The sequence below is a fragment of the Culex pipiens genome, chromosome 2 (assembly GCF_016801865.2).
Source record: "Culex pipiens pallens isolate TS chromosome 2, TS_CPP_V2, whole genome shotgun sequence".
NCBI classification, from domain to species: domain Eukaryota; kingdom Metazoa; phylum Arthropoda; class Insecta; order Diptera; family Culicidae; genus Culex; species Culex pipiens.
In genome coordinates, this window is record NC_068938.1 from 118680561 (window position 1) to 118703993 (window position 23433).

Below are 23433 nucleotides of genomic sequence, written 5' to 3' on the forward strand. Positions count from 1 at the left end.
CAAGTTCACATGCTTTTTCACGTGAGCTAATCCAAAAACTAACACAATGAATTAACATGCTTTTCCTTTGACTTAGACATGACTTTCATTACAAATGCACGTGAAAACCGCGTCAGCTACACCCATCTTGATCCATTCTTTTTTCATGGGATTTTCATCCCAGATTCACGTGAATTGCACTTCGATTCACCCCAATTGACTTTTCTTTCAAGTGAATTTCACGTTACTATCGAATGTTTTGAGATTGAAGTTCGAAAGGAAAAAACAGTCTAAGTCAAGACGGCCACTCACATTAAATCTGAGTCAGAGCTCTCGCGTTTAAATTGGACTATTCGCCAGAAAAGAGAGTTTTATTTTCGCGAAATTGTGGCAGGATTATCTCTAAAACTATGGTATGTATTTTCTAAATATTTCTTTGGACAAAAATTTATGCCTAACCATTTTTTTAATCATATTTTCAGGGAATTATCATCTGCTTCTCGCCGCCGCTGCCTCAAATTTTTTTAAGTATCTGCATAACATTTTTTTTTGATGATGACTGACCCCCCATCGAGGCATGTTTATGTTTATGAGGCATGTCAACGAGGATCCGGAAATGTCCAAGGAGACCCGCGAGAGTCCCGGTGTATGGCGCAGGAGCACGGCTTTCTGCTTATACGGGGAGCATATTTTTGTGTGAATGAAAAAGTGAAGTGTATGTGTATTATCGTAGAAGGCTTAAAGTGTAATATATATTTTAAAAATAAATTGAAAACTAATGAATACACGAAATGCATTTTTATTTCAAAACATGAATATAAAAAAGAAAAAGAAAAGGATACCAAAAATCTTCACTTGAAAAGCAATTGAAAAACATTTGATTTTAAAGTGAAATCCATTTAATTTTCATAAGCATTTCTTATGAAAGTCACATGAAACGACACATGAAGCTAACGTGATTTTCACTTGGTTTGCACATGCAGCGCGATGAAAATTTTCTATGTGATTTACACATGACTTTCACATGCAAAGTGGTATGGGGCAGATTCATGTGTAAAACATGTAATATTACTATGGGCCTTTCTTTCAGTGCAGGCACCGCACTACTGATGCCATTATTTAATTATAATGACCAATCACCCCATGCACTCGAACAGCGACATAAAAGAGACGGAAAATAACACGAAAAAACAGGACTGAGCGTCCACACAGGCACCGCACTACTGATGCCATTATTTAATTATAATGACCAATCCCATGCACTCGAACAGCGACATAAAAGAGACGGAAAATAACACGAAAAAACAGGACTGCGCGTCCATACAGGCACCGCCCTACTGAGCCCATAATTTAATTATAATGACCAATCACCCCATGCACTCGAACAGCGACATAAAAGAGACGGAAAATAACACGAAAAAACAGGACTGCGCGTCCACACAGGCACCGCCCTACTCTTTTGGTGCAAAAACGTATGACATTCACGCGAAAGTCGCACGACATTGTCGAGCGACGTCGTACAATTGCACGGACGACAAACGACAGACGTCTGACGGACTTTTCAGTCAGGGAGGGAACGTTCACAAACTACGAATTCCGGGACCGGCTACATATGACGTACCGCAACATGAGTTTCATTCTTAATTTCAATATTTTCTTTCCTCATTCCAGGCTATATATTTCAGAACATTTCGAAAAAGATCAGTGCGTGATTATAACTAGTCAAAATTAGCTTCCCTGCACATTGGGGGGTCGGGCGACTGCCTGTACCCCCTGCAACAGAAATCTTAGCAACTATTAGTATGTTTGAACAAATAAAAACTGAACCAATGGGATTCTACACCGCATATCCACCGCCCCAAGTCACCCCGGCACCAAACCCTACGCCCACTCACAACGTTGACCAGAACCAACAGCAGCAGCAGCAGCAAACCACAGTTATTACCGTGAACGAGAGCAAACCAGTAGACATCAGTATCAGTAGCAATGCACTTGTAGCTGATGCTGGCCCAAGTCGACCAGTTGAAGTGAGTTTTTAAACATTTGTTGTCTATATTTTGGAAGCTGCAAGAACATGATCAAATTCCAGACTGTCAGCACTACACCTAGCCGTAACAAGAGGCAAACATGCAAAATATGTGGAAAAACGTTATCATCACCTAGCAGCTATTATGTGCATATGAAACTGCATTCAGGAACAAAACCATTTGCTTGCACAGTAAGTACACCCAAACGAGCGCTGCTAAAAACCTAGGCAAAATGCTCTCAAATCTTGAACCACCTTGCCGAATGGTTTATCTGGAAAGTTTGTATGAATGATTAGGGCGGTTCGTCGCTGTTGCATACAATCCAAAAATTGCATGCAATATGTGAGAGTAGCGAACAGCACTAATTATCCATAGAGTTATCTACGTGCGTATGTATTGCGTGTACGTACACGAAAAAGATTGAGGTTAAATTTTGTACCATCCGGCAAAACAAATGGGGTGCTAGTGTGCGTGAGAGCGGACTTAGATAACTCTATACAAACTTTGGAGAAAAACCATTCGGACCTGGCTAAATATTTTTGAAAAATTCTGAGTGTTTCCCGTTTCCGTCGAGTGGACTGTATTTTCCGCGGCCTATTCCCTATTTTTCTTCCGGAGCACGGATCGAGTAAAAAATGCGCGTCTTACTTTTTCGGTTACACGCTAAACTCTGTTTCTTTATTATTTGTGACATTTAGGTACACGGAAAATTTACACGCTATTGTACGTTTCTTTTAAAGGTACACGCCGCGCGACATTGTTGCCAGCGATTTTCTGCACTTTTGGTGCAATTAAAAACATATCTGCCAACAATGCCAGGCGATTCTAAGAAGAAGATCAACAAAAACAAAACGTGCAGTATGGGATTTGACAGCGCGCATTTGCCGAAAGTGCGGCGCGTCGTTCCGAGGCTGGTTTGCCGCGTGTCTTTCTCGGGAATACGGGCAATATGAAAACAAACTAAAGTTTTGCACAGAAGGTGCACATCATTTCTCAACTCGTCCAACATCCTCCCCACGTTGAAATGAATGCATTTCAAACCTCCATCCTCGCTTCCTGCTCCTCTGCCGCTTCAATGCTTCAATACACCGCCGACAACCCATCCCAACTCAGTTTCCCTGAGCGAGGGCAGGGTCTCGGTGACGCCGGGTGAACTTTAAAAAAGGATAGAAAGTATCCTTTTTGAGGATTGAAAGTACCCTTTTGAGGGATACTTCTGACTTTGAGTGTACCTGACCTTCCCTGTTTGAAAAATGTCGCACGTCGTACGAGCTGTCGCGCGGTTTTCATTTTACCGTTTCGATATCGATTGGTCGAAAGGACGACAAACGAACGACAAACACTTGACATGCCCGACATTGTTTTTTCCATCGATTTTCCTTCAATTTGACGTCACGATATTCGTCGACGCAGTTTGACAGTTCTCTTCAGTTGGTCTTGTTTGGACTTGATCAAATCAGAGAAACTTTGTACCGAATCGAACCAGTTTACGTTGTCGCAAGTTAGTGTGGATTTTGGCCGGTTGATTGGTAAGTTGTGTTGCTTTTTTGCGAGCTGCTTTATCATAGCAATATATTCCAGATTTCCTGATTTCGGCCTTCGTGATGGAGGAGGAGGAGGAGGAGGAGAACGGGTCACATCGTTGATCCGGCGGGCCATGCCGGAAGACGGGAAGGGAAGCACCCGGTCTGCGATCGAGGAAGCGGATTGGTTTTTAACTTTCCGCGGGAGGTGGCGGTGCGTGCCATACCCAAGGAGGAGGACAATGAAACGGCAAGTAATGAATGTTTCCCCCAATGGAACAGAAGGAGGGAGAAAGACCATTCCCCTTCCCGTCAAGTCTTGGGGAGGTGTACAATGTTCCGTGTGAAAAGAAAGGTGGAGGAAGACGGCGTTTCTGATCCGCCGGAGGTTTTTATACGGTGAGTTGTGTTTTTGAAACGATAGAGGGGGTGTTGCATCCCATTTGGACGACGGAAAATAAATGAGGACGATGAAAGTGTGCTCGGGAGGGACTGGAGAATTAAAAACCTGAAACCATCACAAATTCTAAACAATAAAATTCTATTTTTCATAGCAATCTTTCCTGAATCTTTTCAATTCCCCAATTCAAATTTTCTAAGATTCACATAAATATAAAATAATCTATTAAAAGGTATAGTTTCGTTCAAATATATGAAAAAATATATTGAAATTATAAAATTGTTTCGATTCAATTCAATTCTATTTATTTCTTTGGTTATCTTGGTCATCTTTTAACAATACACTCAAACCCCGATGGTTTGACACCAACTGTTGTCAAACGAACGGGGTAACTTTTTAGTTTGACACCCCTTTTACACGGAGTTCACACACACTACCAAACGATTGAAAATTATAAAATTACAAAATTATAAAATTATAAAAATATAAAATTATAAAATTATAAAACTACAAAATTATAAAATTATAAAATTATAAAGTTATAAAACTATAAAATTATAAAATTATAAAATTATAAAATTATAAAATTATAAAATTATAAAATTATAAAATTATAAAATTATAAAATTATAAAATTATAAAATTATAAAATTATAAAATTATAAAATTATAAAATTATAAAATTATAAAAATTATAAAATTATAAAATTATAAAATTATAAAATTATAAAATTATAAAATTATAAAATTATAAAATTATAAAATTATAAAATTATAAAATTATAAAATTATAAAATTATGAAATTATAAAATTATAAAATTATAAAATTATAAAATTATAAAATTATAAAATTATAAAATTATAAAATTATAAAATTATAAAATTATAAAATTATAAAATTATAAAATTATAAAATTATAAAATTATAAAATTATAAAATTATAAAATTATAAAATTATAAAATTATAAAATTATAAAATTATAAAATTATAAAATTATAAAATTATAAAATTATAAAATTATAAAATTATAAAATTATAAAATTATAAAATTATAAAATTATAAAATTATAAAATTATAAAATTATAAAATTATAAAATTATAAAATTATAAAATTATAAAATTATAAAATTATAAAATTATAAAATTATAAAATTATAAAATTATAAAATTATAAAATTATAAAATTATAAAATTATAAAATTATAAAATTATAAAATTATAAAATTATAAAATTATAAAATTATAAAATTATAAAATTATAAAATTATAAAATTATAAAATTATAAAATTATAAAATTATAAAATTATAAAATTATAAAATTATAAAATTATAAAATTATAAAATTATAAAATTATAAAATTATAAAATTATAAAATTATAAAATTATAAAATTATAAAATTATAAAATTATAAAATTATAAAATTATAAAATTATAAAATTATAAAATTATAAAATTATAAAATTATAAAATTATAAAATTATAAAATTATAAAATTATAAAATTATAAAATTATAAAATTATAAAATTATAAAATTATAAAATTATAAAATTATAAAATTATAAAATTATAAAATTATAAAATTATAAAATTATAAAATTATAAAATTATAAAATTATAAAATTATAAAATTATAAAATTATAAAATTATAAAATTATAAAATTATAAAATTATAAAATTATAAAATTATAAAATTATAAAATTATAAAATTATAAAATTATAAAATTATAAAATTATAAAATTATAAAATTATAAAATTATAAAATTATAAAATTATAAAATTATAAAATTATAAAATTATAAAATTATAAAATTATAAAATTATAAAATTATAAAATTATAAAATTATAAAATTATAAAATTATAAAATTATAAAATTATAAAATTATAAAATTATAAATTATAAAATTATAAAATTATAAATTATAAAATTATAAAATTATAAAATTATAAAATTATAAAATTATAAAATTATAAAATTATAAAATTATAAAATTATAAAATTATAAAATTATAAAATTATAAAATTATAAAATTATAAAATTATAAAATTATAAAATTATAAAATTATAAAATTATAAAATTATAAAATTATAAAATTATAAAATTATAAAATTATAAAATTATAAAATTATAAAATTATAAAATTATAAAATTATAAAATTATAAAATTATAAAATTATAAAATTATAAAATTATAAAATTATAAAATTATAAAATTATAAAATTATAAAATTATAAAATTATAAAATTATAAAATTATAAAATTATAAAATTATAAAATTATAAAATTATAAAATTATAAAATTATAAAATTGTAAAATTCTAAAATTGTTAAAAAAATTGTCTTATTCTTAAAATTCTTGATATTTTCAAAACGTTTTTTCGAAATATCAAAGATTTTATTTTAATTTTAAAATTATTCAGATATTTTAGATTTTAACGATTCTAACATTCGAACATATCATAATTGTTCGAAAACTTTAAAGTTCATTGCTTCTTTAAAGCATGGACTTCAGAGTCCCAAGAAACACATGCACTTTAAATTTAAAAAATAAATCAAATTCTCCATACAAATTTTGGATAAAAAATCAACATAAGTTGATTTTGATTTTTTATCTTAAATTTAAAATGTTTCAATGAAATATTATGTTATGCTTAACATTTTTTTGTCTTTTTTTCCCAAAAACTTACAAGTTTAGAGACTACTTTTTTTTTAATTTTACATTGAAAGTTAAATTTCACATTTCTAGTTATATTTTGGATGATTTAGCCGAATGACGTAATCTTTTTTCAGGTAACCAAAAATATTCCAATCGAATCCTGCTGACAACCCAGCGTTTCCGTGTTGTCCCACGGAACGGAAGCTGTAACGATCGCAAAAACACTTGTACCGGAAGTGCGTAAACCGACCTTGTCCGGACTCCGGTGGCCATCCATTTGTGGGATGCCGAGGCGACGAGATGAGCTGAAAGGCCAACTGGAAGACAACGCCAAAAACCACGTGAAGATCGCGACACACAACAAGTAAAATTAATGAATGTTTGTGAAATCGAGTGAAAAAGATTAATTTACAGAAAAAATACATATAAACATAATTTAAAAATAAAAAAAAATGTTTATTTTTACTGCCACATAACCTCAAAATCCGAAAAAAAAACAGCATACGACAAAGGCACGACAACCTAAATAACAAAACCGTGCGACGTCGGTCGAATGTCGTACGACAATGTCGAACAATTTCGATGATCGATCGCACGACAAATACGACATTTTGGTGCAAAAACGTATGACATTCGTGCGAATGTCGCACGACATTGTCGTGCGACGTCGTACGATTGCACGAACGACAAACGACGGACGTCCGACGGACTTTTCAGTCAGGGTTATCAGGTTCCAAAACAATTCTGCTCCCATGGGATATGCAGCAGCATATCGATTTGGCTTGCCGAATTGAACCCCGGATCAGCGAGCTTGATGTTCGGCGATAAGTTCCAGCTTGTGATGTCGATCGATTCCGGCGCAGGTCATCAATTATACTTGGAGTGACTAACAGCTCCAGCTCGGTCGAGAAATCGCCAACTCGAGACTTAACCGTCGCTCGGATCAGGCTGCTGATCCTCGTCTTGCTGTCGTGCAAACCACTGACCTGGTAGTCGGCGCGCTCCTTCTTGATCACCAGTTTGCCGGCAAACCGTTCCGTGACGAAGTGGTTTTGCGATCCCGAGTCTATCAGCGCTCGACACAAGTGAGGGTCGCTGCTTCCACCGTCGACGAGTACTACGGCGGTCGAGAGAAGGGTCTGTTTCTTGGCAGGTCGAGTGCGGCGTTTGTCCATTGGCTTCGGCGTAACGACCATCTGCTTCTTCACTCCACCAGTATGCAGCATGGTGTGATGCCGATTGCCACAGATCTTGCAGGTGTTTGTAGACGTACATGCTGCCACGCTATGTCCTCTCCTCAAACAGTTGAAGCACAACCCACATTTCCGCAAATGGCTGTACTTTTCGTTGACGAATTCCAGAGCAACATTTGAAAGGGGCGGTACGACATTGCTCTTACGGCCTTTCATTACACGCGTTTAAATGGGACGAAAGGCCGTAAGAGCAATGTCGTACCGCCCCTTTCAAATGTTGCTCCAGAATTGTCCCTTGAACTGCTCGCACCCGATCAAGCCGTGTTGCCGGTTGCATACGGAACACTTCTGCGTACCGGCTATCAGAATCGCTACCGATCTGTGCGGCTTCACTTTTTTCACTGTTTCACTGCACTGCTCCACCACCTCCAGAACTCGGCACTTCGACGGTAACATTTCAAAAGGCTTCATGTACATTTTGACACCTTCTGGGTTATTGCATATTCTGAAAGTACTCCTAATAAGCTACCTCTCCACCAAAAATGAGCAAAAGTTACTTCAGTAAAGTCTGTTTAATCATGATTTTAAATAAAGTAACATAAACAAAATCTCTGCCATCAGCAGTCCCTGTTTATATAGCCTTGTCATCCTGTCAAATAAAAGACCACATGAACCTCGTGACGAAAAAAAAGCATCATGAAATAAGCGCCATGTACATTCGGCGAAGAAAAACGAATCATAATAAAGCGTCCCCCTTAATGACAGCAGGGTGATAATATCTATATTATAGACGTTGGTGATTTTAAAAGAAGTTTTGTTTTTTTTTCTCAAATAAAATTACGGAAATAATGTTTTATTGAATTTAGATGATCAAGTATTAATAAAAGCAGCTTTTTTCATCGTTTGTTATCATTAGAACATCTTATTTTGCTTTCATATGAAAATGGATGCTCAACATTCAAATGCGTTTTTCTCAAAACGCATAGTTTGATGATGATGATTTTTGAAATGTTGGCATCGACTTCTCAATTAGGTACGCGATCGTAGCCACGTACGTCGGTAGCTCTCCGGCTTTTCGTTACAATTCCCACGCCAACCGTGTCTCCTTGTCCATCCGTGCTGCCAGCAGGTTCATCAGCATCTGCTCACCCAATCCGTTGACAGGAAGTTGCAGATTCTTCAACGCCTCGATGTGCTTGACGCACGTGTCAATCAATTTCCGGAACGCGACGGCGTCGTCATTTGTGATCTTCGGCAGATTGAACAAAGCTTCGATGTGCTTGTCGATAATCTTTCTGATGTCCTGGTCGATCACGCCTTCCGCCTTCCCAACCAGCGAGTTTCGAAGGTGGTACAGCTTCATCGACGGAGCCTTGCCTTGGTACCGGTCCACATACTATCAGGGCTGAGCTGTAGCTTAGTCGAGGTTAGTCGGCGACTAACAAGTTCTTTACAAAAAATGTCGCCCTCCTTAAACAATTTGGCGCCCTCAGCAGGGCCCAAGAGAAACTTTGCATTTTGCAAATTTGCTAAGTTGCCAAGTTGCGCCGCGTTTGCTTTGAATCAACTAGCAGTGCTCTTTTTTTTTCATAAAATTATTTTTATTAGGTCCTTTTCGGTACTGGGACCTGGTTAGGACCGAGTCGGCTTTTGTAATTACATTTGACTTAATAATTACAGAGGATCTTGTGTGTACATGTTAGTGGGAGGGGGGCCGATTACCCGCGGCCTACTCGGGGTTAGTAGGGAAGGGATTGATGTTAAGGACAAGGCGTGGGAAGGGAAGGGGGATTGTGTAGGGGTCTTGGTTGGCTCTGCTGGCCTTTGCGTTTTGTCCTCAGCCGCAACTCGGTGTCCAGCTGCTGGGGCGATCTTGCTTTGATTCCGGTGCAACCAGAAACGACGGCTTTGTGCGAAGGCGAGTTATACTAACTAGAGGAAAACTAACTGAAGGGAAACTAACTGGAAGAAAACTAAATAGATATTTTGGAATCTGAGAGGAACTGATAGATCGGATAGAGAACATCAAGGTCAAGTTGAGATAACGCGTCTCGCATCGGGATTTCTGGTGGTCTTCCTCGGGCCCTGAGGGTATCTTTCAAATTAATTCTGTGAGCCCGGTGATCTGGACACGCCCATACGTAGCAGTGCTCTTCGACGCGTTCCGTTTTGATGATTCTTTCTTTTTTTCTTGATGCTGCTACGTTGCTGGGTCGCTGTTCGTTTTATGCATCGCTAGCATACAATGACCGGTGTTATGGTATAGCAGGGACTAGTATTTGCTTGATGTAAGCATTTTTGTTCGCTGCGAAGATTAAATTTATTGCGGCTGAAGTGGCTATTTATTGCCAAATCATTCAAAAACTTATTTTCAGTAAGGGTGAAATTGGGTTAAAATAAATTTTTATGGATTTTTCAATTTCTCAGTCTTTTCAATGAAACTTAATTCTGTTAAAAGGGTTGAGTAGGAGACATCTTGAAAAACGTTTGCTGAAAATTTCACTTTCCTAGAACAAAAACTGTGTTTAGGGCAGCTATATATATTTAGGGTACATTTTTCACCAAAAATGATTTTTCAAAAAATCTACCTTTTAATAAACTTTTTGAAATAGGTCGAAAAGTACCTCAAAGTTTAAAAATATCCACTTCGAATATTGTAGCATGTCAATACGATTCCTTGGAAACATTGCTGAGTGATTTGTTTTGATCCTTGCTTTGTATTTGATCATTATTTTAGTTTCAATTTTTCAACCGATTCATCAAATTCCAACATAATTTTGGAAAATGATGGTAAACTATCTAAGAACAATCCTTCTTTAAAAGTTTTTCTCTATCATTAATTTTTTTTGTAGTATTGAGAGATGTATCATTTTTTGACCTTGATACAATTTCCAATGTAATGAAAAAAATTCTAGATTTATATTTTAGTAAGATTTCATTATGGTAAGATAATTGTAGTGCGGTAGATTTTAACCGAATCGATCGTATTAAGGAGAACGTTGTGTGATATATTATGAAGCCAGTTCAACCTAAGGAACATCCGAAACGTAAGCAAACAAAGTAGTGACCAAGTTTGTGAAGAAGAAGTGGGGAAACGAGGAAGAAGAAGAAGTAAAAGAAGACCTCCGATGCAAAATCGTTCGTGCTTCTGAAGTTTTAAGAAGTTTGTAGGAATTTTGAGTGAAATATCGATATGAAATGCATTACAATCGGTGAATGGCGGCGATAACTAGTTGGAGTTCATGTGTATTTTTGATGGTAATGACTAAGGTTCTGCAACAAATCATTAATGGAAATTAAGGGCATTCGACGGCAGTCTTTTTCGGCCATTTAGTGTTGTGCTCCAATTTCACCATAAGGTCCACTTTGTATTGATACACTACCATCACTTTACTAAGCAATAGAATCCAAAAGAGAAAAGATCACCAGTTGAGTTGGTCCGAGCCGGGATTTGAGCTCCGATCTACCGCTTACTAGGCGGAACGTTACCACTGGTCTACGAGGCTCGGTCTAAATATATTTGGCTGAGACCATTCGATTTTCGGGTACGCCGAAACCACTCTGTGCCGAAATGAATCGGCTTAAAAGCAAGACCAGAGGCTCGAACCGTGTAATTTTTCTCCACGGGAATGGGTCATCCATTTTGGATTCGGTACCTTTTTGGTTCGCATTTTTGATTGAGCTAGTTGCTAGTTGTTTTTCCCTTTTCAAGGATTGATGGATTTTTGTAAAGGGGGGAAGGGTTTCGTGGCGCGGTGATTAGTGGCTTCGGCAGGCGCCTTATCCTCCTGGCCTTCTATCGGATGGGGAAGTAAAACGTCGGTCCATTTGCGTAAAAGAGGTTTTGGGTGACTCACCACACATAACCTTCGGACGCCTAGAAATGAGCAGAAGCTTGCAACAGAGACAACAAAAGACCCGGGGTCGTTAAAGTGGATTGCGATTTTTGTAAAAAGTAGTCGACCGATTCTTAGCGAAGCTACACCAAAATGTCACATTTTTCAATTTTCAATATGATTTTTAATATAAAAAAATCATATTTATTATGATGCAATAATTGCAATGTGCTTCAAATGCGTTTTCTTACCTTAAAAGCCAAGAACATTGTCCAAAAGTGGTCTGCAAGCCATTGTACAGGAGAGGAGTTTTTTCATAAATCTGCTCCTTTCGTTGTCCCGTCACGAAAAGAAATGGCTGGCAAAAACTCAAATTTCATCCAATTCTTTCAGTTCAAGGAGCAAAAGATTCGTTTTTTAATTTGTGATAATGTGTAGAAGAGCAAAAGTTTTTAAAAATCAAACTGGCAAAACTGTAGCGATTTTTGTAGTGTGCCTTTTAAAAGTTCAGTTTTACGATGTTGTCCCGTCACGCTACATTTTTATTTCAGGGGAAGCACAGGTACTATATGGTTCATTCTGCATGATATTTCTTTGTAGGAAAATCAATTATCTTTCCAAATATGTAATAACATTGGGGGGTTTCTTCTTTTTTATTTTGCCACTACAGCCAAAACGCTGAAAAAAACGGCAAAATACAGCCAAACGCTGAATTTTTTTGAAAAGGAGCCGAAGAATCGGTCAGTCAATGATTTACGTCTTATATCATAAAATAAAACAAAATTACGGGATAAATACATACAAAATTGAATAAATATTTTTCGTGTAACAAAAGTTGCTCATGGCCACAGAAATAAAAAAAAAACGCAAAATTTGGGCAGAACAGGTTTAACACATTTTCAACATTTGCAGGTATGTGAAGCAGCTTTTTGTAGGAAACCATATCTAGAGGTTCACATGCGAACACATACAGGTAACTAATTAATTCATCGAATAGTTTCGCAGTTATGTTTTTTGTCGAACGGTTTGTTTTAGGCGAACGTCCTTTCTCGTGCGATGTTTGTTTAAAACGCTTCAGTCAAAAGTCATCCTTGAATACTCACAAGAAAATTCATTTAAGTAAGTATAAAATATATATTTTACAGGCACACCAAATTGTGTTAAGTTTCTTTTGAAAATTGCTTTAGTATAATTCTGGATTTCTTTTTTTATGATGGACCAATTCATTAAATTTTATTTATCTTTGCTTTCTGAGTATTTTTGAAAGCGCCTTGAGTGGAGGGTTTCAAAGACACCCAAGGAGCAAAAAAATGGTTTGTTGGACCTTTTCAAAAAATATATTCCGTCATCTGGAGTGAATCAAGACTACAGTCTGAATAGGGTCAGCTGTTTTCAGAACACATATAAGCATCAACTTTGAAAACTGATGTACTAATTTTGTTGTTCTGTATCTGTTCTGTCCAAAAACAACAAAACGTATAAAAACATTGTGCAAAACATGGCTAAAACCCAAAACCGCTGTCCAAATTCGCCCCATGTGTTTCGATTCACCTCAGATGACGGTTCTCTAGATTTCTTCTTGAAACTCGTATTTCACAAATGTCACTTTTACATTTTTCATGTGGATATCAACTTATTTTCTTAAATTTTATTTAAAAAAATCTTTGCCTTGAAATGAACACGGTGCACAAAATCATAAAAAATAAAGTGATTTAAATTTTAGAATATGTTCAATAAATGGTCGCAAGCAGCTAACGATATTCTTTTCGTCTTTTTGTTTCGTCTATTGTTCCAGGATATTGGAGCATTCATAAACCGTTCCAGTGCATTCAGTGTCCTGCATCCTTTGGCAGAAAGCCGTACCTTGATATTCATATGCGCACCCATACAGGTGAACGTCCGTTTGCCTGTGACCGTTGCGATAAAAGGTTAACTTTAAAATCGGATGTTGCGAAAAACAACAACCTAATTACAATTTTGTTTGTAGGTTTTCGCAGAAATCAACACTGAATATTCACAAACGTGTTCACGATCGTTAGTATACACTTTCAAGTTGATATTATTTTTGTTATTCACACTGCTTTGCTATGTATTAAAATATAATATAGTTGCTTGCTACCAGTTATTGAAAAACTTTTTCTTGTATTGTTTTGTTAAAGTTTGATCTTCCCAATGCATTTAAAAACAAATGGTTACAAAATAACATTCATTAGCTTTATTTATCTTTTTGTAGCAAAACCATTAACTACAGAGAAGATTTGCTTGTTCAAATCTCGCGATTTAGAAGCCCGGAGTTCGAATCCCGCCTATTTCAATGAATTTGTTCCACATTCGAATCAAAAAGCTCTCAAACACCAAAATTCAGCTGTCAGTAGATCGAATTTGGATTCGCTAATGCGAATGCAGTTCGATTAGTCTTAACAAATCTCAAATGTTGCTCCAGACATTTTCGAATATCCTCTTTTAAATAGATTTTAAGGATTTTTGGTTCTCTTTAATCTAAAATAAATATTCTCGTCTTTCCAGCAAATCATCGTCCGTTTACATGTGAGCATTGTCCTGCCACATTCTGCCGGAAGCCATACCTGGATATACACATTAGATCGCATACTGGTAAGATGAAAATAGGTACACATTTTTTCACGTTTTTAGTAATCCCACATAATCGCAACCCCCACAAACTCGGAACACTTTTGTCAAAAGTATGCTCAAATCTGAAATATGATTTTTGTGGTGCCGACCTGGTGTTATACCACCTTGTACATGGTCCGTGCAACCTGGCCTTAAAGCAGTTATCGAATCGAATAACCCGTAAAAATATCAGCCGGGACCCGTGGTGTAGGGGTAAGCGTGATTGCCTCTCACCCAGTCGACCTGGGTTCGATCCCAGACGGTCCCGGCGGCATTTTTCTAGACGAGATTTGTCTGATCACGCCTTCCGTCGGACGGAAAAGTAAATGTTGGCCCCGGTCTAACCTAGAGGGTTAGGTCGATAGCTCAGTCCAGGTGTAGGAGTCGTCTCTCTGGGTCCTGCCTCGGTGGAGTCGCTGGTGAGCAGTTGGACTCACAATCCAAAGGTCGTCAGTTCGAATCCCAGGGGTGGATGGAAGCTAAGGTGTAAGAAGAGGTTTGCAATTGACTCAACAATCAAGCCTTCGGACACCTAGTTTTGAGTAGGAATCTCGCAATCGAGAACGTCATGGCAATGCTGTAGAGCGAATAATTTGATTTTTAAACATTGACCAACCAGCGGGGGTTGGGTGTAGACGTATTTTATACAGTTCCGAATATGTGGGATGACTTTATTATTTTTTTGTTTTTAATATTGTCATTACTAGGGACCTACATAGTCATTACCAAATTTAAAAAAAAATGATTACATTTGTAGTTGAACGAAGTCCGAGTCGAACCAGCGTTTATGGCTGAAAGCCATACTATCTAACTAGTTGAACGAAATAAATTAAAATCTGCATCTTAAAGGGAAATTTTTTTTAACGTGGTGATTATTACCGGAAAATATGTCATTCAATTTACATAATACAAAATTACTTATTTAAAAGAATGGTCGAAAAAAGCCTAATCCAAACAAAAAAAAATGGTTTCTGTGAAATTTGGAAAACAATTAACGGTTCCGTCAACTGAGACAAATCGGGACTACTGTCTGCGCCAGCTGACGGAACTATCTATTGAAGCTTGTTATATTTTCGCAGGTGAACGACCCTTCGAGTGCGCAACCTGTTTGAAGCGATTTTCTCAACGGTCAACTCTGAACATCCATAAACGAATCCACACAGGTACCTAGTTCTTTATTAATGTTAAAAAATAATCAAATTTACCTCAGCGCACTTCGGTGGTTCAATTACACGCGCGCGTGGACTCGCTGTTCGTTCAAGGGTCGTGAGTTTGAGTCCCGTAGTGCGCTAGGTCTAAGTCAGATTTGAGTGATTGTGGCGAAATCTTTGGTTTTATTAATAAATTATCTGCCTTTTTTTTTGTCTGACTCCCACTGCGATTAGGTGAACGCCCTTATGCATGTGATATATGCAATAAAACTTTTGCTGTTAAGAGCTATGTGACGGCTCATCGGTACGTCCAAATTCAATGAGTATATTAATTTTATTGCGTTAAAATATTATTCTTGTCATTCCAGTTGGTCCCACGTGTCAGAGAAGCCACTCAACTGTGATCGATGTTCTATGACATTTACCAGCAAATCACAGTTTGCGATTCACATCCGGACGCACACTGCTGGCCCGAGCTTTGAATGTCGCCTTTGCGGAAGATCATTCATTCGCGATAGTTATCTTATCAGGCACAATAATCGAGTGCACAGGGACAATCGCATCAATACAAGTCACGTAACAGCAACGATCAACAGCGTTGCCATTGGTGATTTCGGGGATCCGGATAATAGTTCGATGGTTGAGCCGGAAGTGAACAGCGTTTCGCAACAGCAACAACTTCGAGAACCATTCAACCGTTCGACTGAACAGCCATGTAATTTTAGGTGAGAAGAATAACCGTCATGCCGGTGTGCCTTCCGAGTGGTTAAGATGTGAGAAGGACTAATTCAACTATAATATTACTTTCAGGTACGTTCCAGAGCTTCAAATAACGGAACCGCAAATGGCATCACCTGATAATAATACAAGCCACAACATGTCACCATTGACCAGTTCTAGTCAGGAACATCAAACCATGCTGATTAATTCGGGTAATGCAAGTATACACGATCTCAACAATCGAAACCGAATCGATATTGAAAGGTTGCATCATGATCACTCGGAGCAGGAATCACGTAATCTGACCGAAAGGTTTATTCAAAGTGCCGAAAGGTTGACTCACAATCCAACAGTCATGCATCAGCAACCTCAAGAGCTTCAGCATCATCAGTTGATGTCGCCGATTCATCACATAGTGTCGGAAAAGAACAGTATTCCTCATCTATTGGAACCAAAGCATGAATAATATGAATATTGTCTACCAAGGTTATCAAATCGTGGTGATAACCCTACGTACCAAAATTAAACTTATAACTCTGTACAATTATTCGAGTATACCAGAAATAGAATTAGTTGCAAAACATACTACAAAAAAAAACATTAATCAATATCAAGACTAGGAAAATACTGAAAACCAATAGCGAACCACGCAGAACCCAGAATAGTGTCGAGTAGTATTCCGACTTCGCGCATTATAACAGGTATTAATTTTATATAAGAAAGGTACGCAGGCAGCGCCATCGGCAAAAGTTATCCATTTTTATATTTATTTTTTTATTTTTGTATACGCAGATTAAGTAGTTGCGAAATTGATATATCGTCTCTTGTGTGCTATCTTGTGACACGTCTGCTGTAAAAAGATAGGACGTATCACAAGATAGCACACAAACGACGATGTGTATAATAAAAGGAACAATTTGTTAAAAACTAGTTTATAGAAGATAGACACCAGAAAGCTTCCTAGAGTAGTCGTTTCCAAAATGATGTGATCTGTAGCTGCCTTCAGCGTTTTTTAAAAAAATGTAAATTATCATACCATTACCAAAGTAATGGACACACAGTGTATCAATGCCTGTTTGTAACGTTAGTAGTTATTATGAAATATATTTATTTTAATCAATACCAGTAGTTACCATAACACAAATATTGATTTTTATTTTAAAGAAACCGGCCGGTACCCGTGGTGTAGGGGTAAGCGTGATTGCCTCTCACCCAGTCGACCTGGGTTCGATCCCAGACGGTCCCGGTGGCATTTTCGAGACGAGATTTGTCTGATCACGTCTTCCGTCGGACGGGAAAGTAAATGTTGGCCCCGGTCTAACCTAGAGGGTTAGGTCGATAGCTCAGTCCAGGTGTAGGAGTCGTCTCCCTGGGTCCTGCCTCGGTGGAGTCGATGGTAGGCAGTTGGACTTACAATCCATCTCGTCAGTTCGAACCCCGGGGTGGATCGAAGCTAAGGTGTAAAAAGAGGGTTGCAATTGCCTCAACAATCAAGTCTTCGAACACCTAGTTTCGAGTAGGAATCTCGCAATCGAGAACGCCAAGGCAATGCTTTTTTTTTTTATTCATAACTTATTTTTATTAGGTCCTTTTAGGTGCTGTGACCAGGTTGGGACCGAGGATCGTTAAATAACTAATATATAACAAAAAAACAACTCCTTAAACTCCATACTTGGAGATCATGTAACTGACGAGGGTTACTTGGTCCAAGCGGGTCTTGCAGGTCTTGAACCTGCCGATGTACTCGGAGAAAATGCCCCACAGTTCAGCCGAACTGTAGAGCACCTCCCCGGCTTCCTCCTTCGTGGATCCACCGTCTCGGGAGCCACTGCTTCCTTGGCTTTTTCCTGCGGGGCGAGGGCGATCCTTCGATTTTCCGTCCGGAACTGCGCCCGGCAGCGGAGGGAACTCCGCCGGCGTGAACGCCGGAACTGCTGGACTCTGCTTCTCCGCCTTCCTTGCCGGCGGTTTCGGTTTCGACGCCTGCTGGCGCCTCTGGATGAAGTCCGCACGCTTGGGGCAGCTGCGGTCCGTGGCTTCGTGAGCTCCAGAGCAGTTGGCACACCGCTTCGACTCTGCTTCTTGGACTTTGCACTCGTCCGTCTTGTGGGGACCCCCACAGTTGTTGCACCTCCCCTTGAGGTGACAGTTCCTGGTTCCATGGAACTGTCACCTCAAGGGGAGGTGCAAGGCAATGCTGTAGAGCGAATATATTGATTGATTTTATTTCCAACGAGCTGATCATCCCTCGTTAGATTTGTTTTGTAGGGGCAGGGGGGCAGAATGGACCGCCTAAGGGAAATGCTTTGGAATGTTCCTGTTTGGGTGGACCTTGGACTGGTCCGACGGGACACGAGACCGGAGGAGATTGAAAAGACGACCGCTACTAAAACTAAACGTGTATTGTTTATTTGCTTCTGATCGCGTCGAGAGGTGGAAGAAGAATGACGGAGACACGTGTTTCCTCTTCTGCTCGTCAACACAGGTGTGATCTGACAGCTGCGCAGGGTTGCCATTTTACCGGTGGGGAATTCAGCACTGAGCCACCGGAACATTCTCCCCCGCCTTGAGGCACCCATGCCTCAATACACTGCCTGCCGATTCTTGATCGTGAAGTCTCGTCTGACCACGTTGCGTTGATCCTATCCGTGACGTATCCGCTTTCTGTTGGTGGCACCGAATCGTAGAGCAGCAGTCGTACGATGATGCGTTGATCGTCGAACCGAGAATGATTCGACCAGATGATCCAAGATGTTGTTCGTCGCTCTAGGGAATGCTCCTGATCTTCGTTCTTCATCGTCGCTCGGCTGAGCCTCAGCTCCCTCGACGTCCGTCCGATGTGACTTCCAGTTCTGCTCCGCGTTAAAGTGATCTTGTCCAAGTTTGCTTGTTCTCCCGTTGAGTTGCCGGATTGATTCCTTAGCACGTTTGATGCGGATGACGCTGTGTGTGCTGACGGAACACCATCATTGTCCTTGACTTGCTCCGACTGCCCTAAAGCAAGAAAGACACCAAACGACCGTGAGAGGTCCTGCTGTTCCGGCCGTTGTCGCGCTGAACCATACTCCTCCTGTTTCCGCTTGATCAGGCGCCAGGCTTCCCTCTGGCTCACATGGTGAGCGCTTGTTGCTTGCAGTTGCTGCTCGGTGGCCACCACCTTCTCGCTCGAATGCGGCAGGCCGAGTCTGGCACGGACCTTGGAACCCAGCGATGCTTGGGGAAGAGCCGCGTCGATTCCCCGAACACTGACAGCTTCAGTTGGCAGAATGTGAGCCTTCCGATGTGCTCCCCTTGAATCTCGTGCAGCCATCTTCACGTTGTTGTCGCCGACGGATGCCTTCGCTACGTTCTCTGAGAACGTCTCCGGACCATCCTTGTTCCGACCAAAACTCGTCCAATCAGGGTGGAAAGTCGACACCCCGATTGGTGGAACATGTTTCTCCGGTTGGGGAAACCCATTTCGTGCCTGTTCGTTGTTGAAATCTACCAGCGCAGAAACTACCACCGGTGTCGCCGTTGGAGCCAAAACGGGCGCGCAACTTGGCAGCTGTTTGCCATCTGGATCGCCGCATCCCACAGCTCCAGACTGGCCGTTCATCTTCTTCGCGCCATTGTTGTTTGTTGTTGTCGAAGGACCCGAGGAGGGTGCACGATTCGACACCGATTTGCTGCCATCCGAATCGCCGTTGCCTTCACAAACGGCTCCGAACTGGCCGACGCACGATGCGTTCCATTGCTCCACCTCGACGCTGAACCTCCGGATTTCCTCCAGCAGGCTTCCGGTGCTACCTTTCCGTGAAACTGCTCGAGCCGGTTTGGTGCTCGAAATGTGTTTTTCGAGCAGTTCCTTGGATCCTTGGTAGGCCGCCTTGAATTCCTCCGATTTGATCCGCGCTGTGGCGACTGCTTCCGGATCGTCCAGAATCTCCTCCATCCGCTGCTGTGTCCGCCGGAAGTCTCCAGCAAGTCCATGGAGTCGGTCGAGCCGTTCTGTTGCCTCGCTGTGGGAAGCCTTCCGCTCGGCGAGTTTCCCGGCTGCCGCCAACACCCCGTTCACACGCAGTAAATACACCGTTCGAAGGTGCTTCAGTTTCTCCATGGTGACCGATTCCGCGATAACCATCCGACGACGAAGGACCATTGTTTGGGTGGACCTTGGACTGGTCCGACGGGACACGAGACCGGAGGAGATTGAAAAGACGACCGCTACTAAAACTAAACGTGTATTGTTTATTTGCTTCTGATCGCGTCGAGAGGTGGCAGAAGAATGACGGAGACACGTGTTTCCTCTTCTGCTCGTCAACACAGGTGTGATCTGACAGCTGCGCAGGGTTGCCATTTTACCGGTGGGGAATTCAGCACTGAGCCACCGGAACAGTTCCCTTCAATGTTGATACTTGGTTGATGATTTTTTTTACTTACAACTATTTTTGAGCCACATTAAAAAAAAAATCGACAAACTTTCCAGGGTGCGGGGCAGAATGGGCCACCTCAGCAAACAAGCCATTTCTTCTAATACAACGTTGAAGGGTGATAAGAAATTACTTGAGGGACCTTTCCATTATAGTTTCCATGAAATTTGATCACTTTTATAAAAATAGTAACTTAAAAAACAAAGATTTTTGAAAATAGTGTAAATATGTCGAAAAAAGACACTATTTTTAACTACTAAGCGTCGAAACAACTAAAAAATCAACTTTTGTTGCATTAAGGCTAGCATGCAGATCGGAAGGAAAGGGGTCAAGAAACAGCTTTACGAACAGCAGAACAAGGGAGAGGGAGCGTTTTCTTGGGGCTTTTCTTCACCCTCTCTGACTTGCTTGCGCTGCCGCTGCTGTCCATTTGATTTTTTTTCTTGACCGATTCCTTCCGAAGTGCGTATACCGCTTTTAACGTGATTTGTGAAGCTACCAGGAGTAAAATAATCCATTTAGCTCAATTTTTTTTTTAACTTTTGATTGTTTTTATAAGGCAGGAAAAGGGTGGTCCATTCTGCCCCCAAGTGGATTTTAATTTAACACTCCCACTAGAGAGAAATACTCAATACTCTTTGCTTCCACCACCAAGCCTCTAAATGATTTTAAGGTTCCGTTGTTGTTTGTATACCTTGGTAGTACTATCTAGCACAGACAACAGACGTTTGGGCTCGATTCTTTACTTGTGTAAATCATTGCTACAGATTTTTTAGTTGTGGCAATCCGTTTGTGGCGCTGCAGTCGCTTTGCCCTGACACATTGCCCACTGTCAAAATATCGCTTTCCGCCTACTGTCATTTTTCATTTTGTTGGTTTCCAACGTTTGTAATCGTTTGTTCTGGTTCTGGTGTTTGTGATCGCTTGCACTAGAAATCCGGTGGGGGAATCTGACGCGCCGGGGAGAACATTCAAGATTCATGCCTTTGGTATGGCGACGAGGGTTCGCCGGAAGTGGCGGCACTTGAAGGTGGGGTGGGTTTCGAGGGCGTTGAAGAGGTTGATGTCTTAAAGGTGAGCGTTGAAATGATCGTGGTAGCTGGTTTGTCGGTTCCGGAGATAATCTTCGGAATGCGGTCGTTTGGGGCAAAAACGTTTACGGGGTTGGCCGTGATAATAGCTCTTGCTGACGGCGCCGATGACATCCAGACTTTACCGTGTCATACCTTGCTGTTTTTCCTTCTTCGACAATTCCGGATTGTTTCGTTTCTGGTTCGGAATCTTTTATCCTCCAAGAAACGCTTGCCCATCCTCCCGATTTCCACCGGGTCTCCTCCTCCTTTTCGCTCACCTCTGTTGGTTTTGTTTATAAACACAACCAGCAAGAATTTTACAGCCTCAAGCGCGGCCTTGGTTGCTGTGTTTAAAAAAGCAACAGATTAGACTATTTTTTTAAATATCGATAATTAAATGAAAAAAAACTTCCATGTGCTCGTAAATCGTGTTAATTAATAATTAAAGTAGATTTACTATAGCATAAAAACATAATCTTTACCTTTAAATTTTTTTTTCGAAAAATTGAAATAATATATTTTTTAAACATTTCTGGGTGATGCATTTTCAAACACACCTTCTCAGAAAACCATTATGGCTGCTTTAGAGAGTGGCAATAGGCTAACAGATGGCGCTAGTAGATTAGCAGGATGCGGCAGCCATGTTTTTACACACGATTTTCAAAATATTTTGTTCTAGCCGCTACGTCTGTTGTCTGTGTATCTAGTAACGTTATAAGCATTGACCAAAATTTTTCAAACAATCCAACTTTTCAGAATGCTTATTTAAGAACCTCGAAATAAACAACATTTGCGTGATTTTGTCAATAAATTTACATTTTTGCTCATGATTCAAAAAATACAATGAATTCAAACGTCGTTTTCGGTATGGTGATGCTATTTGACGTCCTTTATAAGACCCTTGCCTTACAGTTGGTCTAAATCCATTCTAAAACCCAAAACCAAGGGTGGCCCGTTCTGCCCCCATGGTCCTTGGTCCATTCTGCCCCTATGTTCACGAGGGAGGGAGGGGGCAGGGTCTGAGATTTCAAAAAAGTGTTCACGTAGTTTATGAATGGTCCCAAGTCAGGTTAGATAATAATGAAATTTTGATGTGTGTGTGAGGTCCAATTTAATACCCGCTGGCCGGCAGCGAAATTATGGGAAAGTACAAATCGAATCAGATCAGGTTATGGGGATACAGTCCAGACTCGATTATCCGAATTTCGTTTATCCAAAGGTTTGTATGGAACGTCGGATAATCGGCGAAATATAAAAATCGCAATCGAGATAATGACGATCGCTCTAGATCCGGGACCGGGGTGTAGGGGTAAGCGTGGTTGCCTCTCACCTAGTCGGCCTGGGTTCGTTCCCAGACGGTCCCGGTGGCATTTTTCGAGACGAGATTTGTCTGATCACGCCTTCCGTCGGACGGGAAGTAAATGTTGGCCCCGGACTAACCTAAAAAAAAGGTTAGGTCGTTAGCTCAGTCCAGGTGTAGGAGTCGTCTCCCTGGGTCCTGTCTCGGTGGAGTCGCTGGTAGACAGTTGGACTAACAATTCAAAGGTCGTCAGTTCGAATCCCGGGGTGGATGGAAGCTAAGGTGTAAAAAGAGGTTTGCAATTGACTCAACAATCAAGCCTTCGGACACCTAGTTTCGAGTAGGAATCTCGCAATCGAGAACACCAAGTCAATGCTGTAGAGCGAATAATTTGATTTTGATTTTGACTAGATCAAAGGCGACTGCATCCGGTTACCGCGGCAGCCTGTCATCGTTGAATAACTATGACCAACGTTTACAACGGGACTTCGGAAAATAATCGTGAGAATCCAAGCTAG

General features: G+C 39.0%; 1 protein-coding gene and 1 long non-coding RNA gene across 5 annotated transcripts in view; both read left to right on the plus strand.

Moving 5' to 3' along the window:
• The window catches only part of LOC120419424 (zinc finger protein 260-like), a 28753-nt gene extending 11503 nt beyond the window's left edge, over positions 1-17250 (plus strand). For 3 of the 4 annotated variants that reach the window (XM_039582102.2, XM_039582101.2, XM_039582100.2), the window contains 11 exons: positions 1651-2006; positions 2069-2197; positions 12541-12601; positions 12664-12747; positions 13424-13556; positions 13616-13662; positions 14155-14241; positions 15339-15422; positions 15645-15714; positions 15779-16135; positions 16221-17250. In XM_039582102.2, the coding sequence (XP_039438036.1) occupies positions 1782-2006; positions 2069-2197; positions 12541-12601; positions 12664-12747; positions 13424-13556; positions 13616-13662; positions 14155-14241; positions 15339-15422; positions 15645-15714; positions 15779-16135; positions 16221-16596 (1653 nt within the window). In that variant the 5' untranslated portion in view covers positions 1651-1781 and the 3' untranslated portion in view covers positions 16597-17250. The remainder of the gene's footprint in view (positions 1-1650; positions 2007-2068; positions 2198-12540; positions 12602-12663; positions 12748-13423; positions 13557-13615; positions 13663-14154; positions 14242-15338; positions 15423-15644; positions 15715-15778; positions 16136-16220) is intronic. The other variant, XM_039582103.2, reaches the window with a different exon arrangement.
• LOC120419425 (uncharacterized) lies at positions 3247-3929 on the plus strand. Its single transcript, XR_005605716.2, has 2 exons — positions 3247-3535; positions 3588-3929. It is a non-coding gene; the product is annotated as an uncharacterized LOC120419425 (long non-coding RNA).
• Positions 17251-23433: the final 6183 nt, after the last annotated feature.